Below are 22404 nucleotides of genomic sequence, written 5' to 3' on the forward strand. Positions count from 1 at the left end.
TGTTTGAGGTTAGCGTTGTTGTCGCCGGGCTGGACACACAGCAGCTGACGCGTGGTTCAGTCCCAGGTGCCGACGGCTCCTGCAGTGGAGAATGTGGGGATTTTTCCCCAGAATATCTTAACGGAAAAAACGAGACTGTTTTGAAAACACTTTCGATAAACAACGTATGACTAACAATGTTTGTAGTTTCACAGAAGGTCAGTACGAGTCCTCTCCCTCACACACGTGCACATGCGCACACACACACGCACGCACACACACACAGCCAAATGTTTGAATTAAAAAGGGCGATGATGCTGCCATTTTAACTTGCCAAGAGCAGATGTGGGGCCTGGGGACTGCCAAACCCCTGTGAACCATGCATCTCACACCGATATATTTATTAGCATTTGCTAAATTAATACGTGTGATCAATTGTATGTTTCTGTGGAGGAGGAAACTAGGTTTGACACCTGTAATGCTCCCTGGACATTTAAGTAATACTTTTTTTGAACAGAATTAGATTGAAAAACATTTAAAATAGATTTATTTCAAAATATGAATTCAATGAAACAACACAGATTATTTTCTAATTGTTTGTTGCTTAAGCTATTAAACAGGCAGAGTTTCAGCTAACAACTCCCCCCCCCACCAAAACGAAAAAATAAAACCTTTACACAAAATGAAAGATTTAAAGAGTCTCGTCTTTTTAAAAGTCGAGATGGACAGTGTGCACCGCATAGTTTGTGTACTGCTGATGGTCTCCTCAAGAAGCCTTGACGTTATTTCCGCTCGGCAAGGTGTGGGAACTGAAAAACAAAACAATATTATAAAAAGATTATAATGTTGGATAACATTCCTGGACACTGTGTACGGTATATAAATACACACACGATGCTTTGCTGTATGTTCGCTTGATGGTGTAGTGGAATGGCTCGTGGTCTTGGCTTGTAGCTCAAAGGTCGTCACCAATTACACTGGCCAAATTACCCAGTTTTCCCAATCAGCTGAGTACACCTAGACTGGTTTAACAGTAGATTAGACCACAAAAAGATGTTCCATGTTGGAACACAGGAACTTAAGCTGTCATTACCAAACCTATCATCAATGTAGCTGTCATTAATGTAGCTAAAATATCAATTACTAAATGACGGGGCTAATTAAACTATTAAGAGGAGAAGTTCATTTAAAATCCAGGAACAGATATGGCCCTCCTCACCCACCTCTGGTCTAAAGGGAAATGGAATGCACTGTGGGACTATGGAAACTGTATCCTTGGATACCCAAGGCAAGAGACAAGAAGGATCCAGGTTACCTCCCAATACGCCTGGTCATCAAAGCACTTCCTGTCCTGGGGGGGCCGCCACAAATTCCACTTTATTAAGAAGCCTGGGGTACGAAAACACAAATTACTAGTAGTAAGGGTACTTCACTGTCTTTCTCTTCCAAAGGCTGCTCTCTAAAATGCGTTCTGTTCTACATGTTCTACTGAAGAGTTCTGTTCTGCATGTTCTCCAGAAGAGTTATCTTCTACAGAAGCATTCTGTTCTACATGTTCTACTGAAGAGTTATCTTCTACAGAAGCATTCTGTTCTTCATGTTCTACAGAAGCATTCTGTTCTACATGTTCTACAGAATAGTTTTGTTCTACAGAAGCATTCTGTTCTACATGTTCTACAGAATAGTTTTGTTCTACAGAAGCGTTCTGTTCTACATGTTCTACAGAAGCATTCTGTTCTACATGTTCTGTTCACCTGTGCAGGTGTCTCACCTGTGAGAGCTCCCAGACCCAAACTCAGGCTCAGCGTGAGCAGCAGAGTCCAGGTGAACACGTAAACTTCAGGTCCGCAGCAAGACACGGCGCCAAACATGCCACACACCCCACACATAGGGACACCCCACGCACGCACACACACCACACCAATGCAACACTCACACACACCATACACATATGGACACACACACACACATGCTGCATTAAAAATATGACTGTCGGGCTGGTACATGGCTGTACTTGATAAATGTGACACACAATAAGTTCAGTGATGGATGTAGAGTAGCTGATCATGGTAATGCTATTCTAATGCCCTTATATGGCTATAGTTCATTGTTTTATGTAACCCCGACATAACCTGTGCTCATGCTGACCATGCAGTGAATCTTTTAATCTCTAGTTGGTCTTTGTTCACAAAAACCTGGATACAAAACAACAGTGCACATTTCATCACGAAGACCATCTTTTTGAGTCAAGAATAGAAACCACCATGTCCTAACTGAATGTGTTTCCACTTTGTAAAAAAATTATTCTGGAAGCTTCCTCTCCCGGTTCCCTTCTCCCCATGTGGAGCGTCTCTGTCCAGAGACAGCAGGCGCCACCTACTCTGTGATGTCGGACAAGCGGACCATCTGGATGAGGAAGTAGGCCGCCCATCCCAGAATTCCCGGCATAGCATGGACGCTCAGGACCCCGCAGGTATCGTGGAACTTGAATACCAACTGAAGGTGGGGCTGCAGGGCAAGACAGAGGAGGGGGCGGGGGGATTTTTGTGTGTGCAAGGAATCATGGGAAAAAAGACAACTGGGAGTGACACACGGCAGCAGGTGAGAGGTCCTGTGATGTAAAAGCGAGGTCTGTTGAACATTATATCTCCACACAAACATAAATAACATACTCCTTAAAGAGATTTGTTTCTGTCATTATTTGAACACATGTTTTAAATGTGATTTTAACTTATTTTATTGATTTGTCTTACTTCATGTTCATCTCTTTTTCTTTCTGTCCTTGTTGTAAAAGCCCTGCGGTAGTGTAAATAAAGGGCCCTCTCTCAATGCTTCTTTGAGGATTAAGTAAAGTGTGGGTAAAGTACTGAAGAAGCTGGCTAGTCTTTTAAGTCATTCAGGCTGTTCTGTTCCTTTGGTCTGCCTCCTTTGATTTAGCATTTTAACACAACAAGATAAGCAAGACTGAACAGAAGCTGACAGAGAGGCTGTCCTGTTTTCCTGTTATAATGGCACTTCAAGTGTAATAACTTGAGCACAACTAGATTGAAACACACACACACACACGCTGTGAAATTCACCTCCTGGCTGATCTGTTGGGCTTTGTGCTTAGGCAGCAGCTGTAACAGCTGCGCCATAGCAACACTAACAGTACCTTAAGGTAACGGAAACCCAGGGTGGAGACGACGCCCGCCGACAGGCCGATCACCATGGCGACCCAAGGCACGTCAACGGCCGACACGGCGACGCCCACCGCCACGCCCCCGGCCAGCGATGCGTTCTGGATGTGGATCTATAGGAAAGGGGACCGTTTATCCATTCAGCAGTAAATTTAAATTCACAGGCAGGCCTGTACTGAGGCTCATTCTCCACCCCCCCAAACCCCCCCACCCCCCCATTCGTGTGCGCTATGATTTGTCTACTTCAGAAATTAGGGCACATTCCAATTATTAATTTTTACCTCGGTGCATCCTTTCCTTGTGTCCTTTCCTCACTCCTTAGCTTAACCCAATGGAGGACGCAAGGAAAGGATGCGAAGACGGAGGACAGTTTTGAACCTGAAACTGGATGACGCTATTCAGACAGAAGTCATTAGTATAAGTCATCGCTCTCTGTATACCCCCTGCTCTCAAAGCCCCCGCCACCCTTCCAAATTCAGATCAGTTTTAAAAGGTGGGGTTCTGACCATGTTGATCTTCCCTCTTGGATGGGTTACCACGGAGACGAGGAAGGCGGCGACGGTGCTTGTGGCTAGGGACAGGTACGTGCTGGAGATAGCCTGCAGCTTGCTCCCCGGGTGGTCCTGGCTAATCAGCACAGAATTGAAGCTGGGCCAGAACATCCACAGGAACAGCGCCCCTAGAGGCCAGCGTGAAGAATGCATTGCATTAAAGTTTGAAGCGCGGGTGTCAAACTCCAGTCCTGGAGGGCCGCAGTGTCTGCCGGCTAAGTCAGTGATGTTGGCTAAAGAATCCACACAAATTTATCTCAAGGCCTTAATTGGCAGCTGACTGAAAAACCTGCAGAACTTGTGACCTCCTGACTTCACTGGTTCAAAACATGCAAAAAAACAAAACATGAGATAATGTTGGATCCCACTGCAAGTCAAAAAAAAATGTCAGACCATTAACGTGATTGGGTTAAAAAATTTACAAAGAGCATATGTTGGCATGAAATCCAGAAATAGATGTGAAATAGGGTTCCCCCAGCCTTGTTATATATAAATACATGAATACTTACTAGCCTACTATCGAGCACACAGTTTGCATTCAAGTTGCATACAACCTGTGTTCTCAATAGTAGGCAAGTGTGCTAATTCGAAAGCGGCCCGATATCCTAAGACACTCTGTGATGTGTCGACCCGGGACACCCCCCCCCCCCGTCCCGTCGGACCCCGCCCGCTCACCCAGGGCAGCAAACAGGCCCGTCCTGCGGTCGGTGGTCTCCTTCTCGTGCCGGGGTCCCAGTCCGGACCTGTATAGGACCCACGACACCATCAGCCCAAAGCAGGCCCCAAAGACGTGGAGGAGCATGATGGCGTCTACGGGCTGCACCTGAGGGAATGACATCATCACCACCGGCAACTCCCAGGGCGACCCCGTTTCCACACAGCGCCCAATCAAACCGGGGGAGGTTTACAGAATCAATTCGGCAAATCTGGGGACGGACCATGACCTACGCCAGGGGCTTTCCTAACCCGGGTCCTGGAGAGCCACAGGGTGTGCCCGTTTTTTTTTTTTTGTTTTCGCTATAAAATCAGAATCCGATTCAGACCAAAGAAACCACATCAGGTCAGTCGGCAGTGTAAAACGACTGTTTTGATGTTTAAATTAAGTACAATGTAAGGGGCTTCACGGTGTACCAGCAAGCACCCCACGAGTAAACACTCACCTTCAGAAAGGTCTGGAGGATCCATCGGTTAACCATGAACCCTGTAACCTCCAGCAGGGCCATGATCATCAAGTGGGCGGGGTTAGTCTTTCCAAGGACCGCCCCCATGGAGATTAGCGCAGAGGCAGCGCACAGATTGGCTGTGGCCAAGCTGACAGAGTGCAAGGGGGCGGGGATAAAAATGTCAAGGTTGACATCATTGTGCCACATCTTTGCCGTGTCCGAATCAGTGCACTTGCATACTTTTGAGTATGCAAGTTGTATACAACTTGTATATGGCTTGTATACTCAATAGTGGGCAAGTACGCTGATTTGGATGCAGCCAATAAGAGACTGCTGAGAACTCCAGTCCAGTAGCTTTATCCACCAGGACAACACAAGCTTGTTTGCTTCATTTTATTGCAGTGATATAGTGGAAATCTCAACCAATGAGCAAACGGAAACCATGCAAATGAACAAATGATTCCCGCACCAAAAACAAGTTAATTCTCTCTGCTCCATTTTATTACAAAAAATGACAACACACAATTGGCTAGCATCAGTTTGCTGGGATGACAGCATCTAATCATTACCCCGCTACCCCTGCTGGCCAATCATGTGACTGTGGTTCACCTGTTGTGCTACATATTTAGAGCTACACACTTCCTTTTTACTGCCTGGGAGAAAAGCCTTTATAAATTCCAATTAAATTCCATTCCCATTTTAAAAGGCTGCCAAAAAGGTGTCACATGAAACTTTAAAGGGGCACAGTTTTGGGCTCAGTCTTGTCACCTGTTCATCCCGATGCGGATCTTTCCCTGGTCGAACGCGAACAGGAAGCCGTCGACCAGGACGGCCCACTGGACGGCCAGCGAGGTCACCAGCAGGGTGAACGCGGTGCCGCTGAAACTGTACCGGACCAGGAACGAGGCCAGGAACCCGAAACCCAGGAGCACCATCGCGTTCACATCCTGGAATGCTGTGGAGAGAGGAGGGAAGAGTTTGTTTAATAGAGGAGGAAAACCAGGAACACCATCACATTCACATCCTGGAATGCTGTCAAGAGAGGAGGGAAGAGATAATTTACTGGAGGAGGAAAACCAGGAGCACCATCGCGTTCACATCCTGGAACGCTGTGGAGAGAGGAGGGAAAAGTTTGTTTAATAGAGGAGGAAAACCAGGAATATCATTGCATTCACATCCTGGAACCTGTGAGAGAGAGGTGAGGATTCGTTTACTGAGGAGGAAACCAGGACACATGCATTCACATCTGGAACGCTTGAGAAGGAGGAAACAGTTGTTACTGGAGGAGGAAAACCAGGAACATCATTGCATTCACATCCTGGAACGCCATCAAGAAAGGAGGGAAGAGTTTGTTTACTGGAGGAGGAAAACCAGGAACATCATCGCATTCACATCCTGGAACGCTGCCGAGAGAGGAGGGAAGAGTTTGTTTACTGAAAGAGGAAAACCAGGATCATCGCATTCACATCCTGGAACCCTGTCGAGGGGTGGGAAGTTTCATTTGAGGAGGGGCAGAAATGTGGATAGAGATGGTGGTAGCAGAGAAGAGAAATATGATGTTAAAAACAATCTGCCCCCTCCCCTACACTTTCTGGTACTCTTGACTTCAGTCAGTCCTATTGCGTGCCTCAGGCCCCAATCAACAGCCTTGGTCCTCATTGGGCCAATCAGGGAAAAGGGGCATGGCCATGGTAACTGCCCAGCACTTTCTGTTCTACCTTATTTAATTATTTGTGTTTCTGTTGCGGCTGTAGTTGTGTGTGATGTCAGGTTATTGTGTACATGTCCCCCTTGGGGATAAATAAAAGTTCATTGAATTGAACTGAATTGAATTGGTCAAGGGTGGTGTTGTCCCAGGTAGCATTGTAGGTTTTCCGAATACAGAAGATAGAGTTCAACAATGGGAATTGGCGCCATTGTAAGTGAGGAGAAAGCTGGGAATAATTCTAGGGGCAGAAAGCCAGGAGAGTGGGGGGGGGGGGGGGGTCACAAATGATTTGAATATTTTTCATACCCACTAAGGGGCTTTTAGGGGACCCCATCCTCCTGGGACAGTAATATGATCTTATCACCAATAAGGGGTCACATGGGACGAGGACCAACAGTGAACAGCCGAACAGGCCAGGAGTCAGATTCTTTGACACCAGGTTTTTGGCTCGACCTTGCGGGCCTGACTGTGGAAATGTGGTTTTTGACTCATTCCCACCGCCCTCTCTGCATGTACTTGGTTTTGGCTGCTAAATGGCCTCATTAAATGAGCCTTTTTTCCCCTCCTTGCCACCAAAGAAGAAGAAAAAAAAAAAAAAAACATAGCTAGAGGTAATGAAAGTGCTAGGTTCAGCACGGCAGATTCACAAAGTAGCAAGGCCTATATTACATTTATCGAATGAATGACTTTTTATTAGACTTTCTTGCTGGGCTACCTGCATGGTGCAAAATACATTCCCCTCAAACTTAAAATGTCCCCCGACCTAGTTTCAGGGTTGTTCCTCTCCTGTCCGATGGGCTAATGCTCCAGGACAGTATTGCAGTTTTGTGGTTCTTCACCGGGATCGGTATTTCACAAAGCAGGATTACTGCGTTAGCTCGATAGCTACACTGAGTAAAACCCAGAACGGCTCTTTTTACTTCAGTCCGTGCTCCAGATTTGGGAGGGCTCCGGGTTTTACTCGGTGCTGCTATCCCGTTGACTCTGTAATCCCTGCTTCAAGAAACGAAGCCTAGGGCTCTGGGTTGGCCCTTATCCTCCCTGCCCCAGATCAACGCAAAACCCACGTTTTGGGGTGAGTGCTGGAGGAGTGTCCGTTATCTCCCGGCAACAGGCGAGGTCGGGCGGCACCTCCCAATTTCAAGCCGGTGGGACTGTCGGCGACGCCAAGAAGCGGATACCAAATAAACCAATAAAGCCATGCACATGGAGGGGGGGGGGGGCTGCGTTGCAGTTTGTTTTTGCATGCGCTCAAATGTCTAGCAGCTCACTGAGGTCCAGCACATCCATGCCGTAACTCACTGGTGATGGTGGTTGAGGCAAGTTTATTCTCCTCCACTTACTTGCATTGTTAAAACTCTAAATTTTGGTCACAAACGCAAAAAGGCAGGGAGATAAAGTTTTTTTTTTCTTTTTGACGGACTCTGTAGGGGCCCCCTGTAAACCGAAAATGCAGGGCAATAGCAGTTTTCTTCCCAAACAATGAAACGCAGGTAATAAAACGTTAAATTATCGCGGGCCGTCTCCGATCGGTAACTTACCAGCGTAGACGTCTGTACTGATAACTGCAGGGTCCTCATATTCAACGAAGAAGGCGAACAGTGAAATGAAGGTCGTCTCCAGGAGCAAGGTCATCGGGGGCAGGTATCCGCGGAGGCTGGGGGCATATTTCGGAGCCATCATTTATTCTGGGGGCGCATTTCGTTTAACGCAGAGTCGGCTTCAACCACCTTTCCGTCTCCGACTGTGACGGCAGGAGCGCCCAACGTCCCTTTTTAACGGAGTACCACGAAAAGGGGCGGAGTAACACTGAACCAGCTGGCTCAGCCTTTATCTTTTGGGACACAACTTTGCCTTTTATTGGCTTAAAACATCCTTGCACGCTGAAAGGTCCTCAACTCAAAGGTTGTCATACAAAAAACATTATAATCAAAAAATAAGCAAAATACAGTAATGGTTAAAATCAAATTATGAAAGTCAAAATGAAATTCTAAACCTGTGCTGGGTTCACCAATTAATAGTAGGTGTATCATGGGTGTCCTTCTAGGGGTGGACTAAATGATCAGTTCTTTCCAATGGTCCGCCCCCCATTTCTCTGTTGCGATTTCACACCATCCTGGAGGAGATTTTGAACTCTCCTCCAGAGAGTGACCAGGTCCACATATGTATTTTGTTGACAAATAGGCAAGAAACCAACAAAGTTTACTGTCCTTATAGAGGATATTCCCGGAGATATACCATCCTGTACGTTTTCATTTCAACCCTAATTTGGCGCACCTGACTCTACTAATTAGCAGCTCGACAAGAGCCCTAGCTGTTGAATGCGGTGCGCTTGGTTTGGGTTGGAGTGAAAACCTACAGGACGGTAGATATCCAGGAACAAGGTTGGTTACCACTGCGTTGGAGCCTCTGAACCGACGGCTACATGGAGCCGGGCAAGGTTAAATGTCTGGGCTCTGGACGATTGCCACGATTAAAGTTAATAATAGTGATATTGTGATGTAATACTTTATGTCATCAACGGGGGGAATACTTCACCAGGAGCATGTAAAACTCATACTGAAAAGGAGGCGAACGAGTGGACCATTCCTTATTGATTTTTTTTTCTTTTTTTTTTCGCTTAAGGTGTCATTTAAAATGCGCATCCAGCAGTATTGAAACTTAGCGCAATGTAGCCTACCACTTCCATTGTGTTATGCATAAAAATATTCACAAGATGACCCAGTCAACCCCCTCTCTGGCAATGACAATGGAGAAAGGTGTTTCTGTGTGCAATCTACACTTAATCCCTGTGTGGAGGAATAATTTTAGGTATGTGCTTGCATATTGCATGAAGTGAGGTGAATGCACCTGGATTATGTATTCCTTATCGCTGATGGGTTAAGGGCATTTAGGGGAACAACTGTGTTTTGTAGTTGTTCCAATGACCTTCGGTATGCACTTATTGTACGTTGCTTTGGATAAAAGTGTCTGGCAAACAAATGAAATGAAATGTAATGTAATTTAAGGTATAAGCTTAAGGTGTAACTCTGTTACCTGTTCACCATGAATTGTTGTCACTTCAGTGTGTTACTTGACATTTTATTTTAGACTTTGCTGACAAAGATAGAGCTTTAGAATAAAATATTTTGTCACATTATTTCACTACCTCATGTTGCGTGATGTAAATAACACATAATTGCTGCGTTTTACTTAGCTGTATGAAAACAACCACTCTGTGCAGATACCAATGTGCAGCAAAAGTAACGAATGAATTATTTGAACCTAGAACACACTGACTCATAATGGTGGTCACTGATCACTAATTAAATTAAATTTGATTAAATTGGCTGTTGTGTGGAATAGTCTTTTGGTGATTACATTTCAAGATATTATGGACATAATATTTGTCAGAATATGCTGATGCGGCTTTGTTCTTCCATAATTTTAATTCTAATATTTTTTAATACAAGGCGCGTGCAACCTGTATGGTCTGCACATATATATTCTATCAAAAAATTTGACTAGGGTAGCTTAATATACGTGATTATACGAATCGGCAAGGGACAATCATAGCTTGCCAAACATCCATGTTTTCGTTGTCTGCGCGAGAGACTGTCAGTGCGCACTATCTCTTTCACATCTATATTCCAGTGCAGTGTGCAAATGTAGTCAGCACCAGCTCTTCTCAGTCCTCCAATTAAATGGTAGTTTGTGATGCCATTTTCCCTTGTCGCGCCAACATAAAATGCACAACTTTCACGCCAATTCTATTTTATTACTGGGTGATCGATTGCGGACTGCATGTCACATATAATATTGTTTGAGCACATTTATGGTAACAAGGTTGTCTGCCCCTGTCCATTCAGAAACGCAGGGAGTCGTCATTGTGCACGGTTCTGATCCGTCAACGCAAATAGCGTAGGCCTACGTACCATACAGCCGAGGGCAGGTCCACCTCCACGGTGGACATGGGCCAACCAGAAGCGAGTGATTCGTCAGCGCAGGCGATTATTGGTCTGACAAGGCATTGTTGTTGAAACCGTTGGCGGCCCGCCCCCTTCCATTTCTTTGAGAGAGTTGCATAAGTGACTGCGGATTAGCCAATATGACTGGTCCGTTGTAGGAGCGATCTAAATGCGTTATGCTTCTGAAGGACGTGATTGGATGGCGCGCAAGCCACTCAACATCACCTGCGCAAAAACAGCGCGCGGCTCATCGAGCTTGCGCTGAAAGAAAAGAGGAGGGTCTACTTGGAAGTCTTTATTTATTTCTTTGTTTCCAGTGGGAAAAAATTATAACGGCGATAAATATCTGTCGTGTTTTTTTACGTAATTATTTTTGTCCGATAAAGAAAAAAGCTGGAAATTATTACCAGAGGAAATAGAAAGCCTAAGCGAACGGGAGGAGGATGAAGCGGCGCAATGCGGACTGCAGCAAACTCCGGCGGCCGTTAAAACGGAACCGAATCACCGAGGGTATATACGGCAGGTACGCAGACAGCTGTGGGTTCACATGATTATAATGGATACCCCAGAGATTTCTCCCGGAGGAAACGGCGCTGTCAGGTGTCTCCGTCTGGTGCACGCGTCCCAGCTGGACGCGAACTGTCTCGGGCGAGAAAGAGCTTGCAGCGTCGGAATGCGCGTCCCGTGCTGCTGCTAGCTGTTAGCCAGCCCTTGATCGCCAAGTTGTTTAGCTTTGCCCAGCTTTGCTTGCTCTCTATGTATTTTGATACCATTAGTTTGTGGCTGTTAGGCCCTAATCCACAAACAGGGGCTCGCCTTAAATGCATCAACATCGCTTGGAAGAATAAAGTAAAATCGAAAAAGATAGCCAGCCGCCTAGGTATAAACAAGCAGGCACATTGCTTTGGGGGTGTGCAGCATGGTTTGCTTGTTTTGACAGCTTTGTCTAACCAGTCAGTTTAGCGCGTAATTTAAGAGTATCTTTTCATTCAGTCATTCGTTTGTTAGAATCTCTATTATCCGGAGCGACTTCAAAACCTACCTAGCAAAGAAAAAATTAAAGATAAAAAAGCTACTCCAACTTCATATCGGCCTGTCATGCTGTTAGTGGAAAGCTTTCCGCACCTGTACAGTAAACCTAGAAAGTGTAGGTAACTTTTAGTTTGCAATTGCCGGTTTTGAGGCGGCTGTGGTTGTCATCGTGTCATGTTTGCTTAGTTAGCTTGGGATAGCTAACACATGTGACCGGTGACAAGTGGCAACAACATGGAGATGTTTCCACCGTAAAACTCATGGACTGAGAGTGTAACGTGTTAACCGCTTGTTCTTTGCTATTTGTGATTGGTAGCTTTCCCAACGTGTTTTTCACTTCGACGGTGTTTTGGTAAACGTTAACTAATTATGCTTACACAATTATTAGCAACTCTGTATTAACATTTACAGTGTGCCCTCCCACATTATGGTAATTTATGGTAAATTGTGGTATATTATCGAGTTAAATTTGTCAGTTTTGCTATATACTTTATGATTTGAGATCAAATGATGAATATGAGACCGAAGTACAATCAGCTTTTATGGTATTTATGGCTTATTTTTGTACTCATATTTTCTGTTGTGCAAATGTAAGTTAATGGATGAACTTAAGAGTAAATCAGAGCAATAAAGTCTAATATTTGATTGCACACTGCATCAAGTCTACAACCCACTGACATCACCCATCATTTGGTATTATTCTTTGGAAATGCCTTTCCAGGCCTTCACTGCAGCCACTTTCAGTTGATCGTTGCTTCGGAGAGTTTCTGTCTTCAGTCTCCTCTTCAGCAAGTGAAATGCGTGCTCTATTGGATTTAAATCAGGTGACTGTCTTGGCCAGTCCACGGCTGTCCAATTTTTTCCCCCATTGATAAATGCTTTGGTTGCGTCGGCAGTTGTGCTTGTGGTCATTGTCTTGCTGCAGGATGAAGCACCAGCTGACAAAGTTTGGCGGAATTTCTTTGTGCATAGCCATTCAAAATCGGTCCGTTCTCTTCTGAATTCATCCTACTGCTGCCATCCTCTGTTACATCATCGGTGAAGATGACCGAGCCTGTTCCAGCAGCAGCTATACATGCCAAAGCCATGACGCTACCTCCTCCATACTTCACAGATGGGGTGGAATGCTTTGGATTATGGGCTGTTCTCTCCTTTGCCCCACATGTTCCGCTTTCCATCACTTAAAAAATATTTATTTTTGTCTCATCTTACCAAAAAACTCTCATGGACAGATGATGTCACGTTAGGAACTGACGCGTTGCACCTTCCTTCACTTTGAGTGACAGTTGAATAAAGTCCCAGTATAAAGCTGACTTGTAAAGTAATGTCAATGCAACGGTGTGCTTGTCATGGTCTTCAAAGTATGAGGTGATCAGAACCACTCTGAGCGTTTATTTGACAGAATAATCATTTGTGTTCGCCTGCTAATTATGTTGCTCTTGTATTTACAACATTTGAAGAATCCTTGTCGATTTATTCTCCACCATTATTTTTCCATGGGTAACGCATACATTATTTAAAAAAAGAAAATGTTGTTCTTGTGATAGCAAAACAGGTTCTCCCAGACTGTTGAGCCACCGCAATTAGCCGCCGTATGCCAAGAGTGAGTGAAATGTTGTCCCATCTGCAAACCAGGCAGGGGTGCCAGCCGAACTCGTTTCACCCCCTCAGTGTCTGTTCTGTCATCGTGTAATTCTGCCTGCGATCCTCTGTCTCTTTACGCCTGTTAGACTTTCTGTCATCGTTTAATTCTGCCTGTGATCCTCTGTCTCTTTACGCCTGTTACACTTTCTGTCATCGTTTAATTCTGTCTGTGATCCTCTGTCTCTTTACACCTGTTACACTTTCTGTCATCGTTTAATTCTGTCTGTGATCCTCTGTCTCTTTACGCCTGTTACACTTTCTGTCAGCGTTTAATTCTGCCTGCGATCCTCTGTCTCTTTACACCTGTTTCACTTTCTGTCATCGTTTAATTCTGTCTGTCATCCTCTGTCTCTTTGTGCCTGTTACTCTTTCTGTCATCGTTTAATTCTGTCTGTGACCCTCTGTCTCTTTGCACTTGTTATACTTTCTGTCATCGTTTAATTCTGTCTGTGATCGTCTGTCTCTGTGTGCCTGTTACGCTGTCTCTCAGCGTTTAATTCGGTCTGTCATCCTCTGTCTCTTTACGCCTGTTACACTTTCTGTCAGCGTTTAATTCTGCCTGTGATCCTCTGTCTCTTTACACCTGTTACACTTTCTGTCATCGTTTAATTCTGTCTGTCATCCTCTGTCTCTTTGCGCTTGTTACACTTTCTGTCATTGTTTAATTTTGTCTGATCCTCTGTCTCTACACCTGCTACACTTTCTGTCGGCGGTTAATGCTGTTTGTGTGCGATCCCCCTTCTGCGGGTGGGGTTATCTGGAGGGGCCACCTGACCCTCCGTTTTTGGGGCCGGGCGCTGCACCCTGACGGGCTGCCCCCGGTACTGCGGGCCCCCCGAGGCAGCAGCTCGGTTCTGTGAGGCGGGTTTCTCGCGCCCCCCCGATTTCACCCCGTCATTTCTGACATCGTCACATCACTTGAATTGCGTGCACTTTTTCAATATTTTAGACGCTGACGGTTTGTTTGGAATGTTAATTCTGAAGTGGCAAGGAAACGGTTAATTTGCGGAGTCGATGCCGGTGGTTGACTCTTTGCTCGCTCGTTGCTCCCCTCCTCCTGCTGGCTGGGCTGACCTGCTGCAAAGAGCGGCTAGTGTGTGTGACTCAGGTCAGTGTGTGTGACTCAGGTCTGAGTCAGTGTGTGACTCAGGTCAGTGTGTGTGACTCAGGTCAGTGTGTGTGACTCAGGTCAGTGTGTAACTCAGGTCAGTGTGTGTGACTCAGGTCAGTGTGTGTGACTCAGGTCAGTGTGTGTAACTCAGGTCAGTGTGTGTGACTCAGGTCAGTGTGTGTAACTCAGGTCAGTGTGTGTAACTCAGGTCAGTGTGTGTGACTCAGGTCAGTGTGTGTAACTCAGGTCAGTGTGTGTGACTCAGGTCAGTGTGTGTAACTCAGGTCAGTGTGTGTAACTCAGGTCAGTGTGTGTAACTCAGGCCAGTGTGTAACTCAGGTCAGTATGTAACTCAGGTCAGTGTGTGTGACTCAGGCCAGTTTGTGTAACTCAGGCCAGTGTGTAACTCAGGTCAGTGTGTAACTCAGGTCAGTGTGTGTGTAACTCAGGCCAGTGTGTGTAACTCAGGCCAGTTTGTGTGACTCAGGTCAGTGTGTGTAACTCAGGTCAGTGTGTGTGTGACTCAGGTCTGTGTGTGTGACTCAGGTCAGTGTGTGTGTGACTCAGGTCAGTGTGTGTGACTCAGGTCAGTGTGTGTAACTCAGGTCAGTGTGTGTGACTCAGGTCAGTGTGTGTAACTCAGGTCAGTGTGTGTAACTCAGGCCAGTGTGTGTAACTCAGGTCAGTGTGTGTGACTCAGGTCAGTGTGTGTGACTCAGGCCAGTTTGTGTAACTCAGGCCAGTGTGTGTGACTCAGGTCTGTGTGTAACTCAGGTCAGTGTGTAACTCAGGTCAGTGTGTGTGTAACTCAGGCCAGTGTGTGTAACTCAGGCCAGTTTGTGTGACTCAGGTCAGTGTGTGTAACTCAGGTCAGTGTGTGTGTGACTCAGGTCTGTGATGGTGACTCAGGTCTGTGATGGTGACTCAGGTCAGTGTGTGTGACTCAGGCCAGTGTGTGTGACTCAAGCCAGTTTGTGTGACTCAGGTCAGTGTGTGTGACTCAGGCCAGTGTGTGTGACTCTGGTCTGTGTGTGTGACTCTGGTCTGTGTGTGTGACTCAGGTCAGTGTGTGTGACTCAGGTCAGTGTGTGTGACTCAGGTCAGTGTGTGTGACTCTGGTCTGTGTGTGTGACTCAGGTCGGTGTGTGTGTGACTCTGCTGCAGCAGAGCGCTCTCCACTCTTGAGCTGAGGGGGTCAGTGAGCCCGTTAGACTGGGCTGGATTAGACTGGGCCCCGCTAGACTGGGGCTGGATCACGTGTGATTTGCTGTCGGTGTGAGGGTGTCGGACGTTTGTTTCCGTTCTGCTTGATTGACAGTCGGAGGATGGAGGGGCACTGCTGTGAGTGGCCCTCCGGACAGGAGTGTCACTGTGATGTTGATGGAACAACCCCCCTCCCCCCGTCCATGTCCCTCAGTCATGCTCCATTCTGCCCCCCCCCCCCCCACCCCCCCATTTCATTCTCTACCATCTCTGCATCCGTTCACCCCCTCGTCCCCCCGTGCCCCCATTATGGCTGTGCTTTACACCAGGCCGGCCAGTGGAGGACGGGCTCCCCCCCCTCCATAGCCGGGTTCCCCTCGAGATTTCTTCCCATCGGGGAGCTTTTTCTCATCGCTATTTGAGGGTTTTCTCCCCACTGGGAGTTTTTTTTTTTACTTTATGTGCTTTCTATTTGAGGGGTTCAGGCCTGCTGTTTGCTCTGTTTGCTCTTTTTTGCTCTGTCTCTTGCCTTGCTACTCTGTGAAGTGTCTTTGTGACAGTACTGGGCTGTACGCCAGAAGGTGTTAGCGGTGTAGTTCTCCCTGGCTAAGCAGTGTCCGGGCCTAAATGATGCTGGATGCTAATCTTATGGGTGTTTGACATTCAGACTTGATAATGTGTCAGGATCTTGTGATGACCGGCTGCCCTCCCACACAAACTCCCAGCAGCCTCTGGGCCGCGTTCTGTCCTCCATACACCCCTGTGAGGCAGCGAGCTCGCTGTGCAGCATGGCGCATTTATACATAAGCTTCTGATGACTGTGATGTCATTTTCGAGGTCATGTCATTTGACCTCTGTGGAGGCTCATGTGTTGAGCATGTCGAGGGAGGGAGAGGGAAAGGAAAGAGAGAGGGGGGAAAGAGAGCGTGAGAGAAACGGAGGGAGAGGGGGACAGAGATGGATGGAGATGGAAAGAGAGAGAGAGAGAGAGAGAGAAAGAGAGATGTCTGCTGTGTTGAGGCCGGCAGCTGGCCGGAGACCCAAACTGTCCCCTGGACTGAGCCCCCTGTGGCTGATCGGGGGGGGGCTGATCCTGGACCCCTTTATCCAGCACCCATCACCGGCTGCAGTACCGCGGCTTACGAATGGCAGGCAAGCCATCCCGCCAAGTTACGGCTTGGCTGGGCGGCATGCCCCATCCCATACCTATACAGCACCGCGAGTTTGGCACTTTTCAGGGTTCCCCACTGAAATAACCACAACAGCCCTTAAGAACATTACCTTCTCAACCTTCTGCCTTCTTGTGAACAGACATGTTTCACAAATCACTTCACGCATGAATGACTTGATGACTGTGCTTTGTATAACTTGGCATTTTTGTATCGTGAGCACATGTTCTTGTTGAGATCTTGCTTACGGGTACATGGAAATGTTCTTTCATTATTTGGTTTAATCAGAATATTTGGTTATTTATTTCAATATGCATATTTAAAATTTATATGACTATAATTGCTGTGTTTTTTTTAAGAACGTTTAGTTTTATTTGAGTGTGAGATAATGAACCGGGATTTCATGCAGAAAGGTCTGCGGTGAAAGGGAATGACTTTGCATGGCGTGTTTGTGACCTGCACGCTGGAGATGACGGCTCTCCTGACCGCCGTGGCCCGTCCCAGGGCTGGGCCGGGTACAGCCAGGTGTGTACCCGCCCCGCCTGAGCGCTCGCTACGTTCAGCTGGGCGTGCAGCTCCCGCCGCAGCTTGCAATCTGTGGCCTGGCGTGTGATCAGCACAATGGGTTTCGTGACGCTGGAAGGGCGTGTCGAGAAGATTCCAGAACACCACACTCCCCCAGCCCTGGTTTTTTAAAAGCCCATTATGACATCGGTCATTTTGTTTAAACCCTTTTGTGACATCATGTGTTTAACACCATGTGTTTAACCCTCATTGTGACATCATGTGTTTAAACCCCGTTGTGACATCATGTGTTTAAACCCCATTGTGACATCATGTGTTTAACCCCCATTGTGACATCATGTTAACCCATGGCATATGTGTTTCACCATGTTTTAACCCCATTGACATCAGTGTTTAAACCCATGTGACTCATTGTTTAACCCCATGTGACTCATGTGTTAACCCCATGGAATCATTTTTAACCCCCATTTGACATCATGTGTTACCCCATTGTGACATCATGTGTTTAAACCCCATTGTGACATCATGTGTTTAAACCCCATTGTGACATCATGTGTTTAACCCCCATTGTGACATCATGTGTTTAACCCCCATTGTGACATCATGTGTTTAAACCCCATTGTGACATCATGTGTTTAACCCCCATTGTGACATCATGTGTTTAAACCCCATTGTGACATCATGTGTTTAACCCCATGTGTTTAAACCCCGTGTGACATCATGTGTTTAAACCCCATTGTGACATCATGTGTTTAAACCCCATTGTGACATCATGTGTTTAACCCCCATTGTGACATCATGTGTTTAACCCCATGTGTTTAAACCCCGTGTGACATCATGTGTTTAAACCCTATTGTGACATCATGTGTTTAAACTCCATTGTGACATCATGTGTTTAAACCCTGTTGTGACATCATGTGTTTAACCCCCATTGTGACATCATGTGTTTAACGCCATGTGTTTAACCCCCATTGTGACATCATGTGTTTAACCTCATGTGTTTAACCCCCATTGTGACATCATGTGTTTAACCTCATGTGTTTAAACCCCGTTGTGACATCATGTGTTTAAACCCTGTTGTGACATCATGTGTTTAACCCCCGTTGTGACATCATGTGTTTAAACCCCCTTGTGTTTCACACTGCACTCCAGACAAAGTCGGATGTGGGAAGTTCCGACCTTATTTTTCCAACTTCCGACCGCAAAGTGTTCCGGTGTCTAGAGCTCGGAAAGATGACGTTTAAGCAAAAAAAACAAAAAAAAAAAAAAGTAGACCGAATGGGAAAACTGACGCTTGTCAGTGATTAACTGTGTGGTTACACACCTGTCTCTGCAAGCACAACATGTTTTATTGTCATGCCATGGAGGAAGTTTGACTCCGCGGTGTGTTTTAATGGCTTAAAGTAGCCTCGAGACGATTGTTTTCCGTTCACGGTGTAGCTCGCCTTGCGCGCCGCCACGTTCGCGCGATGTCACGTGACGTTCTCTCTCAGGTCGGGGTTGTTGAGTTTCTGAGGGGGAGCGTATTGTCCGAGACGCCGGGCCGGTGGACATGGAACGCTTGACACGAGTGTGCCAACAGGGGCTTGTGTGCGTCTCTGTTTCGCTGCTGCGAAGCCTTCTCCGTTTGCAATGAGATCTTTGCCGCCCCGCGTTGTCGTTATTGTTTATTATTTCCTGTCGTTGCGCCGTAAGTGCGGTCCGCCCGTTGTCACTGCGCACGGTCAGGGGCGTCGTTAAGTTTTTTAAAAATGCGACCGAGCCGTTCATGGCGCCTGTGAAAGGCACACCTGCCCGTTTGGGTCTTCCAGCTTCACTAGGATCCATCTCGTCTGCTGTTTGCATTACACGCCCCGTTCATCGCTCCTAGTGCTGCCATCTTTAAAAAGAACAGTGCAACATATTCATAGAAAAGCCTTTATTAATGCATGGGGAACTGTTAATATTAGGATTTGATGTGTTACGTTAACATAGGAAGCTGTGCATTAGTGCGTGGTGTGTATCGCTGACTGGTTTGAGAGGTCGGTAATCCTGCTGTGTTTTCTGAAGGAGAGAGTCAGAGAGGGGAAATCTGGCAGTGGGGGGTGGTGGGGGGGGGGGCATCTTGGCAAAGGCAGAATAAATGCCTCTCAAACGTATCTTCTTACTGCCAACGCTAAGCAGCTTAGCCCAAAAAAAGACACAGGACGTTTGCCACTGATCTCCAGCAGCAGCACCAGGGTTTAAAACGATGCGCTCGGCACGCTGGCTTTTACGCCTGGTGCCCACCTGCGTCCGGAGCGACGTGCTCCTCAGCGTCCCGTCTCCGACGGTGTGGAGACTGGTGCATTTTTGCTTTTTTTTTTTTTACCCTGTAGTTTGTTTCTCCTTTATCTACGTCAGGTGCAAACTTTGGCCCAGTGTTTGAGATGATGCACGGCCCAGCTGAACTTGCATAAAGACCTCCCCGCTGTAATGCTGTGGGGGGGCGGCGGGGGGGGGCTGGAGGGGGGGCGGGGGTGCGGTACAGGGGGGGGTCCCAGGAAGCTGGGGAAGAAGGTCATTACATGATATCCATTCCAGTGGCGTAAATGATGGAGAATGAAGCTTCCTGTGAGTGTTCATTTGACATTAAGAGCTCAGTGCGCATTATGGGGCTTTGTGTGTTAATGTGATGTGCCTTCTTCCTGATGTTAACTGTTCACTGCGCATTTATACAGGTCTTTGTGTGTGTGTTAATGTGATGTATCCTGTATCATTTCCCAGCGTTAACAGTCCTCTGTGCATTAACACAGAGCTGTGTGTAGATGAGATGTTAATTGAGTGTAATGTGTTGTCGGTGAGCTGAACTGAACCAGAGCAGGTCAATAAGTACCCCAGTTTGTTTGAGAGGATGTTCAACAGTGAACCAGAGTCTGTGACTGTGTCTGTCTATGTGTGTGTGAGACTGTGTCTGTGTGTGTGTGTGTGTGTGTGTCTGTCTGTGTGTGTCTGTGTGTGTGTCTGCATCTGTGTGTGTGTGTGTGTGTGTGTCGTTGTGTGTGTGAGACTGTGTCTGTGTGTGTGTGTGTGTGTGTGTCTGTCTGTGTGTGTCTGTGTGTGTGTCTGCATCTGTGTGTGTGTGTGTGTGTGTGTACAGTTTTGAGTAGCTTATGAACCCAAACCTGTAGATACAGTGGGTATTGCTCTGTTTCATTCTCTGTGTCTGTAGAAGGTGCTGCCGTTATATCCCTGAGTAAATGCTCTGATGTTCCTGTGTAAACAGACAGGTGCATCAAGTTAACAGTCAATGTGAAAACTCTGACATGTACATATGGACGTTGACATTGAGCAGTTACATGGTCTGAGGCTTCTGTGACATTTAAAAATAAATGTGGGGCATTCGGGGCACGTGTAAGTGTGGTCTGAACCGGAGTTTAAAATGTGTGTGTGTGTGTGTGTGTGTGTGTGTGTCTCTCTCTCTCTCTCTGCAGTACGTTCCTGTATCTGAAGTTCCTGGTGGTGTGGGCGCTGGTGCTGCTGGCGGACTTTGTGCTGGAGTTCAGGTTCGAGTACCTCTGGCCCCTCTGGCTCTTCATCCGGAGCGTGTACGACTCCTTCAGGTACCAGGGCCTGGTGAGTGTGTCCCGCCAAAGCAAAGAACCCCCCCCCCCCACAATGCCCACCTTCACAACGCCCGCCCCTCCACCAACACCCACCCCGTTGCCAACCGTGACAGCTGAGGGGCCTTGGGTACCTGTTTTAGGATATCAGGCTGGCCAGTATCACCAATATTCCCCCTTTTTTTAAATTAACTTTTTACAGATTTTTCACAATAAGCCATGCACAAACGCACAATTACCTCAGCAGTATTTAGAACAGAAAATAATTGGGGGGGGGGGGGACCATGAACACAGCTGGTGTAGGCAGGAAGCAGGCTGCAGTACCCAAACCGACCACAGGAGGCACTGTTGTGCGATGGGCACTACCGCAGCCCTCCCTCCCTCCCTGGACGGTATTACGGCCAATTGTGCCCCCCCCCCCCCCCCCAGCCAGGCTGGCACAGCCTCCCGCACACGTTTGGGTCCCATCTGTTTTTTATTATTATTTTTTCTTTGTCACGTGACTCAACAGTCAACAAGATGAATGTGTTCAGCACTTAGTCACCTGACTGTGTAATGCGGTGATGTACCCCCTACGGCGGTGCCAAAAAGCAGCAACAACAACAGACCTCGTGCATTCGCTTGATGTATTGCATTTTAATTAAGCCGCAAGATGGTGACGGATACTCGCCTTTTTCAAATGTGTATACCCAGAAATTAATGCAAAAATCATAAACAAATTTTGTCCTTTCTAAACGTGAGAGCTGGAGGTCTGGCCCATATTTACATGCTGTCCTGTAGGGGGCGCTGTTGGAATTTACCCCCCCCCCCCCTTTGCTAGCTGACCAAAACCAGCTAACCAGCTACATGTGGAGATGCATGTATGATGCAGAATATTTGTGGGAACTCTTAACCCTTCAAAATTCTAAGTCCTAATTCTATGCGTTCTGATTCTCAGTGTTCCAGAACTCCGTTGCTTTCAGTCACCAGTAGCGATTGTGACATCAGCATTGGAACGTTCGGTCAAGAACATTCCAATCGCGTATTTGTGACCTCACTCCTTAAAAGGTTAATGAGCCTGCAGCTTGCGTATCACCCACATGCAGAGGAAAGAGTGGCAAACGTGTCTGCAAAATGAAGAGGCAGCCACAGCCACAGCATCCGGGACACAGTGAACACAGAGCCAGGTGGCCAAGTGTCATCCTAATGAGGTCATTCATGCGGTTATGAAACCTGCATCTGTTTTTGTGTGAACGGTTCAGATAAGTGATGCAGTTCAGATCACTCTGGCCAGATTTTTTTTTCTTTTTGATGTGCAGCAAATGTGTTGTTTTTCAAATTGATGTATTTAAGATTCAGGTAAAGCGTTGAAGTGTGTGTGGCTGGGGAGGCTTCTTTGACACAGATATGCGTTTTTGTTTCCCCCCCCCCCCTCGCAGGCCTTTTCAGTATTTTTTGTTTGTGTAGCGTTTACGTCAGACATCATATGCCTTCTCTTCATCCCCGTCCAATGGCTGTTCTTCGCCGCCAGCACCTACGTTTGGGTCCAGTACGTGTGGCACACAGGTACGTCTGCCAGCTCGCCTGTCCGAAATGCAGGCTTCGCCTCTGGGATGCTTGGCGTGTCTGTAAG

At 46.9% G+C, this 22404-nt stretch overlaps 2 protein-coding genes and 1 long non-coding RNA gene across 4 annotated transcripts in view; 2 read left to right on the top strand and 1 right to left on the bottom strand.

The window, feature by feature from the left end:
• Positions 1-509: 509 nt before the first annotated feature.
• On the bottom strand, positions 510-8357 carry rhd (Rh blood group, D antigen). The gene is made up of 10 exons (XM_064302372.1): positions 8122-8357; positions 5641-5827; positions 4870-5020; positions 4385-4532; positions 3665-3837; positions 3134-3271; positions 2327-2487; positions 1751-1797; positions 1295-1368; positions 510-788 (listed from the first exon to the last, which is right to left on the bottom strand). Exons 1-7 carry the CDS (start codon positions 8261-8263, stop codon positions 2356-2358), a joined length of 1071 nt encoding a protein of 356 aa, XP_064158442.1. The 5' UTR covers positions 8264-8357; the 3' UTR covers positions 510-788; positions 1295-1368; positions 1751-1797; positions 2327-2355.
• On the top strand, positions 1629-2486 carry LOC135236165 (uncharacterized). The gene is made up of 2 exons (XR_010324519.1): positions 1629-1797; positions 2327-2486. It is a non-coding gene; the product is annotated as an uncharacterized LOC135236165 (long non-coding RNA).
• Positions 8358-10757: 2400 nt separating the features above from the next.
• maco1b (macoilin 1b) overlaps positions 10758-22404 on the top strand; it is a 26337-nt gene continuing 14690 nt past the window's right edge. For both annotated transcript variants that reach the window (XM_064302391.1, XM_064302401.1), the window contains exons 1-3: positions 10758-11050; positions 20664-20805; positions 22211-22337. In XM_064302391.1, coding sequence (XP_064158461.1) covers positions 10971-11050; positions 20664-20805; positions 22211-22337 — 349 coding nt within the window. In that variant the 5' untranslated portion in view covers positions 10758-10970. The remainder of the gene's footprint in view (positions 11051-20663; positions 20806-22210; positions 22338-22404) is intronic.

This window comes from Anguilla rostrata, chromosome 1 (assembly GCF_018555375.3).
Source record: "Anguilla rostrata isolate EN2019 chromosome 1, ASM1855537v3, whole genome shotgun sequence".
Taxonomy (NCBI): Eukaryota; Metazoa; Chordata; class Actinopteri; order Anguilliformes; family Anguillidae; genus Anguilla; species Anguilla rostrata.